Raw genomic sequence first — 12,930 nt, 5'->3', positions numbered from 1 at the left:
ACAGAAAACAATGCCTGTGGTCAACTCCCCTTTAAGGTACAGCTGCTAAATTATACACGAGGCCGGATTAACAAGCTAAGCTACATTGCTTGAACTGGGCTTGTTAAGCTGAAGCTGATGGAATCTCAGCTATACCTGCCTATTGTGGTGCACAGTTGCCCTTAAAAGCCCATTCAGAGCCAGGAAACACCCTAAACGGCACAGAGCCAAACATGTTCATAGGTCTTGTATAGCATGTAGCTGGAACACAACCTTGAAGACTTACAAAATGATTAATTTTAACATCTGAAATATTGAAATTGGAACATTACAGTCATGTTCCCATAGCTGAGATTTGACTGTTAGAATCCGATCCAAACCCCCAATGACTGGCTTTCTGTCAGCGAACACATGGTCCATTAACACTGGTAGGGTCCAATTTACTGGCAGAGCTTTTCTTTTCTTTCGGTGCCTACTAAGCATCTCCTCTTACCACCTAATACCAATGTTGACAGCAGCAGTGCACTACACATCTAAAATACCAGCACATTTTTCTGATTTAATTCGGAGAGCAATAATTTTACGTGACACACTCTGCCATTTGATAACTCTCATGATTTAATGATATTTTTTTGAAAAGCAGCTTGTGATCCCAGCAAAGCTACCTTGACATTGTGTGCTCTGTGTGCCAAATACCTCCTGAAATAATACGGTGCTTTCAGCATGATAATGGAGGTTTGGGAAATTATCAGCAATTTGAGCGCAAATAGGACATTATTACATAATCCAAAGTGTGTACCGAAATGCGCATTCAAATTTGTGCAGAGCGAGTGTGATTTATGAGCTTAACGGGTTTGCCTTTCAGCTCCATATGTGAGTAATCCCTGTGCAATGGAAAAAGAAAAAGAATGATTGAGGACGGACTCCTCTTTTGGTGATTTTCTTCTATTTTTCGTGCCAGTGATTCCTCAGAGAATGTACCTGTCCATCACAGATGCGCCTGTGGGGGCTCGGAGGGAGGAATTAAGGGAGGAGAAATAATGAGAGCTCACACAGGCTGCAAGGAATTCAGAGATTCTTACCATGTGGGGGGTTTTCCCCCATTTATCCCCTGACTTTAGCTGTGCAGCGCTGCAAAGACGCCACCCTAACAACAGGGACACACCCTCCAGTGACCAATGACTCGCGATTCCAAAAGCAAGGGAGGCTTGTGATCGCACCACAGCGGCCCTTTTGGGTTCTGCACAACAGCGAGTGGAGAAACTTCAAAGAGCCAGGCTGAGCATTGCGCTTGGCCCAAATTGCATTGTCTGTCTGTCAGTTTCTCTAGCAGCACATAGTAACAGCCCCTGCTACCCACAACAAAAGAGGCCAATTGTTTGCACGATACGATTCAAACTGCACCTAGCTTTAAAAAGTTCAATAAATCACTTTTCTATAGCTCATCACTTTTCACGTTTTCTTCTCTCTCTCTCTCTCTCTCTTTCGGCTTTTTGGATTTAAATGACGTTGTTGTTCAATGCTGTCAGAAGAAAAACTGGTCGCAAAATCAGATGGAGGGGAGAAAAAGAAATGGAGACAAAGCACAAGTATAATGTTTTCACTGATGTAGGAGGTGGCAGCGTATTCAGTTTCCCCCTGAACAGTCTGTTGATTTTATGTCAGATAATCCTGACTTAAGAGTCTCATAAAACAAGATCACATATCATAATCTCATTATTATAATACATATACCTTGTAATTGTAAAAAAAGGCAGTTTTTCTCCACAGCCATCATGATTTAAGATAGTAATTTTATAAATCAAACACAGAGATCTATCACCGCTTTCTCAAAATTGCAAAATGTTGGGTCATTTTTGGTTATTTCTAAACTCATAATTACAAGAAGATGTCTCCATTTTCTTTTCTCCATTTCAACTGTAATGTGCTTCTTCAGAACGGGACTTTTCCGTGTAACAAAAAACACAAACAACAGAGCTAGAAGCAGCTGGAGGTAGTCCAGATTGTGCAAAGATTTCAGTCAAACTACATAGACTCATCCATCACGCAAACCTGACTACAACGTGCACAGGTTGGGCATCATCATCGCTCCATCTCACCTCATCTCTATTGTTAAGTATGAACTCAAGCACTTTGCGGCCTTACTACAGGCTTTCCAACAGTCTGCATCCCTGAGCTGTATCCCGGACAACAGCCTATTGCTCAGCAACCACCTGTTTCCACGGGCATCGCGGTAATGAGCTGCAAGAATAATGAGGTTGCGGGTGAGGAGCATGGAAGAGAGAGCTGGAAGGGGGTCTAAACGCAGGAAGAGGGGAGGAAGTTCCCATTTATAATTCATGTCAGGAGAAATATCATCAGCACTGTGGCATTTGGAATGAATTATTGATTGTGTCTTGCAAGCTTTATGTAAAAACTTGCACTTGCAGGGTCCTGATGGACAGTCAGTGAAGTAAGAGGGCACAGGGATGGAGGAAACAGCCACAAAACTGTCTGCAGAGGCACAGGAGTGTTATGAAGATAAATTTCCTCTATGGGGACCAGCGGCTGTAGGCTTGGATCAAGGCGTGTGCTGTTGGAAGATCAGGACTTACATTGTTCATGTAAGTAAAACCATAGCAATACCATAATGTAAGAAAGTCTTTGAATGGTAGAAGCAGTGGTCTTTATTTCTAGTGGTGAAATGTTGTGGGAAATGCCCCGTCTTGTTGCTTCAAAGTCATCAGTATCTATTGTCTGCTGGTAGAGAACTAACACCAATTTCCTAAATAATATACACAAATACTGCAGATTAGCTGTAGTACCTGCTTGCACCACCAGGTGAAGCATTTTGCCATTTAATACTGCAGCTACCTGCAGAGGCTGTTGCTAGAACTACAGGCATTTTCATGTTGTGCTAGTAAAGGTGCATCATACCATGACAAAGTTTAACAAAGCTTAATGTCCTCCAGCCACACAACATACTATAGATTTGCTTCAGCACCTTTATGCACCACCAGGTAAACGTTTTACCGTTTAATACTGTAGCTACCTGAGGAGGCTGTTGCTAGGACTACAGGCATTTTTGTGCAGTGCTAGGAAAGATGCACCAGGACAAAGTGTTTTGTGACAGTTGATGACCACTAGCCACACAGCATGTATTGGGACACACTGGGTTCAATTAGGGCAGCATTCCTAGATCGTTATAGCACATACAACAATGCAGTCTTTGCAGCTGACATCATATATCTGTTGACTGAGGTAGTAATAGCACAGGATAGGTGCCCACTGTGCTTAATTTGAGTCATTAAATAATCAATTATTGTTTGATAATGCTGCACGTTATCAAGAAAATTTGTGTCCCGGGGGTCTGCCACAAATTGTACTCTCACTTTAGGATGACTGTGTGATAGCAGACTTAAACAAAGGATCGGGCCAATACTGATTACTTAAATAATGCCTTGATCAGCCTTGATCCCAATCTTTGAGATTAGCTAAGGACATCCCTATGGGAATCTTCAAAGTAAAGTGGCATCCAAAGTGAAGTGCAAGTACCTCTGAAATATGCCTACATACAACAATTAGGTTAATATTAGTGCATACTGATAAACATTGAGCTACTAGACTAGACAGAAACACAACAAAATCATTTGATGTACAACACATTGAGACCATACAGCCTTCGGGTGTTATATCTCGGATCAACTAGCCACGGCTGACTTAAAACAAAGAAACAGCAAGTTTTCCTCCTTCGATCCTCATTCCAGCACCATCATATTCAAATTAAAGTGTGACACCCACTAACAGTTCTAAAGCTTTTCTGCAATAAATCTCCAAGCACTTCTTACCCCTCCACAAGGGCGATGTAACAGAGAACCATAGCTTTAAAAATCCACTTGGGCCTTGACAGTAAAGGGCTGCTGCTGAGGACATGGTTGCTAATGGAAGGAGCCACATTCACCTGAGAGGGTGACCCTTAAACCTTCCTCCAGCCTGACAGACACTGATCACTAGCTTGTCTGCAGTTCTATGAATCAATACCAACAATAACGCAAAATACATGTTGCCCTTCACAGTGAATGGCCATCGTTGCCTCAAGTAAGTTTTTTTTTGCCAGCTCCTTCAAAGACTAGAACACATACAGCGCCACTCACTTGCCAAATTATGGCACTTCTTAATAGCTTAATTTTTGTCAAAATAACAACATACAGCATGCATTCCTGTGCAAGCCTGTCAATATATGGAAAACCAACAAAAAGACAGGAAAGAATTCAAGGGTTTGGTGTATTTTGCATGTTTTACAGTGTTCCTACAGTGACAACAAATGAGCACAAGGCCGTGTCGAGGGTGTGCAACTGAGGTTAAGACATACTTCAGTAAATAGCATTCAGGCAGACGGGCTAACAGTGGCTGAGGCACGTTCCAGATGTTAGTAGCACTGGGCGTGGATGCTATGCAACTAGCTATTTTCAGCCACGGAGCAAAGAAAGGAAATGAAAGGAGCACAGTTCAGTGTGCACGGAATTCAGGGCAGCAGAGAGGGTAATCAAACACCGCCGACCAATGGCAATCACACCATCCCGACACAATAGCGGCTTTCCTGCCGCTGGCTTAGTCTTATCACAACACACTCACAGCGAGAGTGCTGTGAGATGAATGAGTGGGGAGAGGAGGACAGTGAGGAAGGGGAAGAGATGGATGGGGGAAGTGAAAGGGAAAGAAAAGTCGTTGAAAAAGGGAGCAGTTGGTACAAATTAAATCAGGGAACTGGTGTGTGTGTGTGTGTGTGTGTGTGTGTGTGTGTGTGTGTGTGTGTGTGTGTGTGTGTGTTTGTGCTGAGTTTCCTTCACGTTATTGCTTTCCATCTATTCGAAGGTGTGTTTTGTGTACTTGACATTAGACTGATTATGGGCTTTAACTCAGACCAATATGAGGAGTCATGTCATTTGACTAGTCAAAATAACACAGATATCTGTGTTTTTTTTATCAATCCAAATAATAGGTGCAGAAATCTCAAATGTCATTATGACTAGTCCACACTGTTGTATAACACTGCTCATGTGAGGCTTCCCATTGGATATTGGTCCAGCAAACCATTTGAACAGAATTAGCAGAAGTAATGGTGGTTCCTGTGGTGGATAAGGATGATTAGAAAATGCCAAGAAATAGAGAGAGCTCATTAGAAGGGAGTTTGTGGAGAACGAGGGCTTGTTTCATTAGAGACTTCTGGTCGAAATTTACTGAAACTTCGACCTCAGGCTGCTCTGACACTGCAGTAAAATGGCTCACCAAATGTGATTATGGCTGTAGTACGGTTGAAAAACCTCAGTCTCCTACTTGTTGTAGTGTCTGCCATAATTAGAGATATCTGCAACATCTTTTTGACTAATCAAACAAATTCAAAATAGCTAAAATCATATTTTGACTAGGTATAATCCCAGTTTCAGATCTTTATATCCTCTGTCTGACTGGTTCAAAATGAATTTAAGATACCAAGAAGGGACAACGTGGATATTTAGAATTGTGGAGAATGAAATTTACCTTCAATGAGAATTACAATCAGAAAGAATTAAACAAAATATCTGAAAATGGAAACACAGTCAGACATAATTCAGTTGCAAAAGTTTGCAAGGGGAATTGCAGACATTGCAGTTGCAGTAGTAGATATCTACAATGAGGAATCCCAAACACATCGACGGTAAAAGTGACGTTAATTTCCCAAGGATTTGGACTTTGAAAACAAGAACTGAATTATCTGCAATACATAGATCTGATATCTTAAAATGGCCTATTTCTTCCAAAGAATATGCAGATATTCTTATCCAGCACAAACTATCACTTCAGTTTTTCAGTTCTAAGGACAAAGTTCGACTGTGAAGTGAAAAAGTTTATAAGTGCATGTGCTAATCATTATGGCGAGTTCCCTGGAAAATTTGCCAACTGTCTCCTAAATTACCTCTGCCAAGTGATAGCTTTTTCATATAAACAAAGACCTCACACTGAGCACCAATTTCCATTCAAATGCAGGCGACGAATAAAATCCATTCACCTTGACACTGTACTATCAAGTCGATGAGCATCATGCTGATGGCTGCAACACTTCACCAGTCAGTCAGTCATGACTCCAAGGCTGTTTGGATGAGCTTGAAATTGATGCAAGCCACTCTGTCTGCATTTCAAACAAATGACGCTATTCCCTTTAATGAAGACGGCAAATCTGTCAGAAAGTCTCCTTCCTTCACTGCTCTCCAGTCACAGACGGAAAATTACCAAACTGTTGATAGATGGTTAACAGGTGCAGGCTAATTATGCTAATCATGGCAACAGCCAAATAAACTGATTGCCATGTTCATTTAAATGACAGCAATGTTCCTTTGGTGGCTAATTAAAATAGGTTGGGAGAAAGGAAACGAGGCGGCTGGGTTCGGAGAGAGGGAGGTGTTTAAATAAAAGCGTTCTCTGAGGTCTACTGTAACAAGCTGTATTTCATTGGTTTAATGATGTCATAATGAATTTCTAATGATGGGGGATGGGTTCGGGTGTAAAGAAGAGAAGTGCAATGGCATGCACATGAAACCACACACTTAGTTTACTCCAGCAACAGAAAGCAGAAGGAGGGAGTTGAGGCTAAAGCAGTACGTGGTATAGTGTGTTTCTGAATGAAATGAGTTAAGTAGTGAAAATAAAATTCAGTGGAGGACATCGAGTAGGTTATGTGCTTCATGTGTTTCAATACCAGCCCTACTGGAAAGGCTATGGGGGAGGTTTGGGAGGTGCAATTACTTTTTATCAGCATCGGGCCCTGTTGGCCCAGCTCTCCCTTTGCCTGCGACCTGGGAAAAGGCATCATTAGAGGGAGAGATGGCGGCCAGAGGCCAGGGGAGATGAACTCTCGGTCCCCTGGTAGCCAATGTAGAGGTATGAAAGGTAGATAGGGGCTGATTAATGTTTACAGAAGCAGTTGCTATCAAAAAACACTCTCCATTTCTTCTCTTGCCACAACTTCTCTGTTTTAATTCAGCTCTTATCTCAGATTTCTCTCTAATTCCTCAGGCTGCATCCTTGCAAACACCCCATTTGTTTTCAGAATATACAGTAGGACCACCAGGAACACACTGAGGATTGCACCACCTTACACACTCTATTTTGAAGTTAAATATTTGAGGAAGCAACACTGGCTTTGCAACCATGCCGTCTGGTTTTCTGACTTAATCATATAATGTGAGCATACTGGATACAACCAGTGCTTTTCAATATGAAAATAGTCTAAACCACCAACGTGTCAACGCGGTCTCCAGAAAACTTGGTATTCCAATCACATTTCGATCACAATGCAGGAAACGAAAACCTTTGGGTGCACTGAGGCAAAAACTGTCAGCTGGCAGGCCTTTGGAAGGACGGAACACACAAGTAGCATTCATCACGACTGTAGTCAATGACTGCCTCACTATCGATCAAGTGAGAATCCCAACAGAAATATCAAGGATTTTACAGCTCACACGCAGCAATTTGTTGGTAAGCAAATAAATGCACAAATAAATACAGTTAAAATTACATTTTGATTGCAGAAATAAGTCTTTCCTATCTTTAAAGGCCTGAAACATGCTTGCGATCACCACCGTTATGCCAGATTACGATGACGCCTCCTCCCATTGCTTACATGCATTTGATACAGTCTACTGAGGTTTATTACAAATGATGAATCCCTTACTGACCTTTGCATATTATCTGATGGAGTAAGCCTTGTCCACTCGTGGACTCAATCACTGGCTTGTTTGTAGTTAAAAGGCTATTCTTGGTGTATTTCCTTCATGTCTACAGATCTATATCAGCCTGATAAGAACAGGAAACTATTGTCTTTGCTTCCAAGACTGCTATCTGTGCCCAGACCCTGAACTGAATTGGGGGGACATGGTCATTTAAGTACGCTGCTCCCTTTGCTTGAAATCAGCTGCAAAATTGCCAGAATCTGAAAGACTTCATGGAACTTCTTATGCAAACACATTTACATGCTATGACTAACTCACATTGGCTCTGCTGGATCGTCGTCATTAATCACTTGTGGGATTTTGTGATACTGTAATGAAGGCTTATTCTTTCTGTACACCTTATTTAAACAGTTTCATGCCTGTAATCTTTAAATTTGTGCTGCTGCCTTTCGTGGCCTGGACACCCTTGCAAAAGTGATTTTTAATCTTGGTTCAAAGAACATCCATCAAGACCTAAAGGTAGGTAGATGATCAAATTTAAAGTTTCATTACTAGATTTATTTCAGTCGTTGTACATACATTATATGTACCATGAGGGTATTTCACAAAAAATCTGCAAAAGCGCCACAAATTGGCTTCACTTTGCAGCCAAATGTTAGTCTATATTCTGTTGCCAATCATATTGTTTTTCTCTTTCATGTAATCTGAAAGGAGGCGCAATATAAGAATGATAGGAAAAGAGGAAATGCATCATACCGTACTATGATATATATGACAGAAGTTATAATTCCCATTGTTTGCAATCAGATGCGTGCACAAAGACACTTTTGTGTTAAGGTAACAAAAGAGGAAACGGCACATCCAGTGATGATGAAAAAAAGAAGAGGACTGAAGAGACTAACTGCAGGAATAAAACAGCTCCCTTTATCTTCCATTTATGAGGCATTCTCACTATTTAAATGTATGCCACATTAGTAGGGATCTACTCAGTTCAATATATTATAATGTGATGTTTGGCCTTAATGGAAAATCAATGGAGAGACAAGCCCGCCACCACTGAGACCATACAAAAGCAATTTCTAAATTGACATATGGAGGGCCTTTGTGATTGATTCTGACTGCTGTTGGATTTTAATACCGTTCGCTGCGAGCTCATTGACTCTCAGACATCGTCTTCTGGTTTATCTACAAACTGCCAAATGAGTCCTTGTCTCCTTTTTCTTCTTTCTCATCTTTTCTCTCTCGTTTCTTTTCCCCGAGCCTTCTGCACAGCTCATGGCAGGGAGAGTGGATGTGTTGCATTAGATTAGATATGTTAGATAAATGAGCAGATGAGGTTTCCACAAATACATCCTCACTGTAATCAATCACAGGAGATATAATACAGTTCATTCATATCTCACATCTGCAAAGTAATCCTTGCGCTTTAACACAAATACTACATGTTCAATCACCTCAAAAGCCACAGTATTAATATTCCCACCACAGAGGCCTCTGACACAATGGCATCAGCTGTCATCATCAATTTAATGACATCATACTATCGCTGCCGCTTGTTTTAACAGCCTGCTAGCCTAGGAAGAAGCTCCTCTGTAGCCACACACAGTGCAGGCAAAGGGATTAGAAAGTCAGGACAAACAATTCATTTTCAGAAGCCGAAGCCAACAGGAGTATGTCGATCATGGATTACCTGCCAATCCCTTCCCCTGCATCTAACAACCAGCTCCTTTTTCCAGACACACAGGGAAGAAAAGATGTAACAAGCATGAGACCTCTATTTAGTGAGATGCTGTAAACACCCAATATGTTGTTTTTGCATATACTGTCCACTTAAAATTATGCATCCAACACGTAAAACGACAAACCTGTAACAACACCGATCAGCCACAACATTAGAAACACTGATAGGTACATGCCAATGTAACTTTGAAGCATTCCACCCACTTTGCACAACGAGTCCACCCTCCAACAGCAGTGGACTCCCCCAGCAGCACAATGCAAACTACCACACAGCAAAAAACACAACCAAGACCCCAAGTGTGGATTCAGCCTCCAAAACTCCCCAGATGTCAATCCAATCAGGTATCTACAGTATGCACCAGAACAAGACCAGTCCAAGGTGACATTTGGGTACCAAACATCACAAGACACCCCAAAGGTCTTGTGTCTATGCTCCAGTAAATTAGAGCTGTTTTGATGGCAGAAAGAGGACCTCCACCCTCTTACTCAGGTGGTTTTCATCTTGTGCCTGATTGGTATGAACCAAAGACCTATTTCTATCCATTCATCCATGTTCCACCACTTATCCAGAAAGCAAGCTAACAAAGCAGTCAGATGTGCTTCTCCTCAGATACGTCTACCAGATGGGGGGTATCCCGAGGCAAGCCCAGGCCACCTGTCCTGGGCATCCCTCCTGAAAACTGAGGAATTTTCAGGGTCAATGTCAGGATAGTCCAACTGGTAGGAGACGTGCCCAGACTGCCTTTGAAGAGACACATCCTTGAGGAATCCTGATGAGATGCTGAACTACCGAAAATGGTTCTTTTCAATGCAAAAAACACCTGGTGTTTGGACTCCACATACAAACTTAGCAGCCACTCCTCCAATGAAAGCTTCCATCGTGACCCACTCGGACTCCATGTCTCTAATCGCCCTCAAGATAAAGTTTAGGAAAGACCTTTGCGGTTAGTGGCCCGTTTAATAAATACAAAAAAATCCACTTGAATATCCCATAAAAACTCTCCATAAAGTTCATACGATGTGCAAGTGCACGAGTCAGCCACCTTTACTGCTGAGCCAACACACACACATCCACACTGTACTGTACTGTAGCTGCACTCAGGAAGGAGAGTTGAATTTAATTCTACTCAGTCAATGACACGAGAGGAGATTGCTGACCCTGAAGTGTTTACACCACATGCTCATCGGTGCTCTCAGCTCCACACTGACAGTTAATGCAACCGACAGATTAGACTTTCAACTACCTTTAACCTCATGCTGTGTTGTACTGTAGATGCACCCACACAAGCCTGAGCTCTTCCGTATGCACTGTAATGATGGCAAAATGACTATATTTCATGTCAAAGTTCAGAGCACTGGAACTGCAAAAAGACAGCCTATCTATCAAGATCTTATCAGAAAAAATATCACATGCCACCTCTTAAATCTGCCATAGCTCCGAATGATGTTACCAGGAATACAAGCAGCATCATGTCTGCAGTGTAGACAGCCTGTAGCCTGTGGGGAAGCACCACGTTTGAGTGCTGGCTGGAGACTCAAAAACAGAGTATCCATCCATATATATGAAGTTTAACTCACCTTGCCGAAGTCTCTGACGTCAAAAAGGTCGAAAGGGTCGAACAGTTCGCTGTTACGCAGTCCAAACTTGTCGTGGCACACCTTCAGAAATGTCCGGATGTTCTTCAAACACAGGAACTACAGAAGAGAAGAAGAAAAAAGGCAAAACAACATTAATGGAGGCTCAAATTGTGTCTTGCTTTGGTAATTCGAGCTACAGTGAACAGCCAACATCTTTATCAATGTTGCATGATGAAAAAGAAGAATATTTGCCCTCGGAAAGATGTTCCACCAGTCTGTTCAATATTCCCTGTCAATGCCAAAGCATTCTTGTAAATATTTGATTTCCTGGTTGATGATGGCCAGGTTCCCTAGTTCTTTCCTTCCTGGTGTACGATTGATTATTCAGCAGCAGAAGGTTAACAGGACGACTGCTGCTCCTGAGGCTGATGGGTTAGGGTTAGTTCCAGGTAACGAGCCACTGAGAAGTCTGACTACTGACAGTAGAAAGCAGATGAGGTGTCCTCAGACAAGCCCACCACCAAAGGCCTGCTGCCCTGAGGCTCAGGAGGTCTGTTGGCCTCAGACACTGACGTCATGCTGTGAGGCCACAAATCTGTCAAACAACCATGAAAATGCCTTTGAAAACAAAATGAAGCTATAATATTCAGGGAAGGTATTCAGGAAAAAGGACCAAAAGTGGATCACATCAGGGTATTTAAAGATACACTGTAAAAAAAAAATAAAATGAAAAAAATCCTGAGGTAGTAAGGGTGCCAGAAAAATCTGCTATAAAATAGTGGACTACTGTAATATTCAACAACTCATTCAAAGAATAATGCCACGTATCTGCAAAAAAAAGGACATTTTTAGCTGATTTAGTTGTAGTAAAGCAGTTTTCACATCACTTACAATTTTTTTATTTATTTTTAATCTTCAACATCTAACGTGTAATTTAATAAATTTTTTGTGATTTTAAATGATGTCATTTGTAATTGAACATAACAGGTAAAATCTGCAAAACAACATTAATTAATAATTAAGTTTAATAATTATTTACCTTCTGTCCGTAATATACTTTCCTTTTATGTTAATGACAAACATCTATAAAATAAAATTGTTCTGCCCATTTAAATAGTAAAAATGCTGATTTTTGATATCAATATCTACATTGTTGACAGTTTGGGCAATTTTTTTATTTGATTTTTTTCTGGGATTTTATGAGTTCTTATCTGCAGTTCAACAAAATACAGAACACATGAAAAATTGCAGGAAATTGTTAAAATAATTTTCCAAATACCGTTAAAGCTGTCAGGATAGAACGACACTAAAATAAGATGCTTTCAAGCAGCAATTTAAGATGATAAATCAGTCGTTTCTTCAGCACTGTAACTAAACACTGTGCAGCATTGTACATGTATTTATTACCCTGTGTGACAAATCCCCTTTATTTGCCATCCACCACAGTTAAAACAAATATCTCTAAACTATATTGTTTGAGGCACCTCCAGAGAATCTATAAACCAGAGCCTGACTGATAAGCCTCATCCAATAAACCAGCGAAAACCAACACATTGCAGTCCAGTATCTGCTTTTTCAACAGCAGCTAAAAAAAATAAAGCATATGCCAGCTTGAGACTGAAGGCTCATATGGGGGTGATAGTGAACCTCGATATGGAACCTGCAGCAGGGGAAAGGATGCTCATAATAAACTGCATAATACTCTCCTGCCATGAATATTGATGGTCTCGGTTCCTAAAATATGCCATCACACAGATAAACCTTGAGGGCTGGGGCGCAGACCGATAACTGCAGTATTGAAATATTAATGATAAGCATAACTGCCTCCCATCTCTCTGTGTGTGAAGAACACATTACCTAGCATGCAAATCCAGATGCTGCTCCGATATGCCCTTTCAGTTCTGTGTTTGTGAGCAATATGAACTGATGGCTGTGGAAGAAGAAT

At 41.2% G+C, this 12,930-nt stretch overlaps 1 protein-coding gene across 12 annotated transcripts in view; it reads right to left on the bottom strand.

Moving 5' to 3' along the window:
• Positions 1–12,930, bottom strand: part of vav2 (vav 2 guanine nucleotide exchange factor) — a 238,718-nt gene that overhangs the window by 157,000 nt on the left and 68,788 nt on the right. For all 12 annotated transcript variants that reach the window (XM_035944796.2, XM_023262937.3, XM_035944794.2 and 9 more), the window contains exon 2: positions 10,986–11,102. In XM_035944796.2, the coding sequence (XP_035800689.2) occupies positions 10,986–11,102 (117 nt within the window). The remainder of the gene's footprint in view (positions 1–10,985; positions 11,103–12,930) is intronic.

The sequence above is a fragment of the Amphiprion ocellaris genome, chromosome 17, assembly GCF_022539595.1.
Source record: "Amphiprion ocellaris isolate individual 3 ecotype Okinawa chromosome 17, ASM2253959v1, whole genome shotgun sequence".
NCBI classification, from domain to species: Eukaryota; Metazoa; Chordata; class Actinopteri; family Pomacentridae; genus Amphiprion; species Amphiprion ocellaris.
The sequence above is the reverse complement of the archived record's forward strand: the minus strand, read 5'-3'. Positions and strand labels throughout refer to the sequence as shown.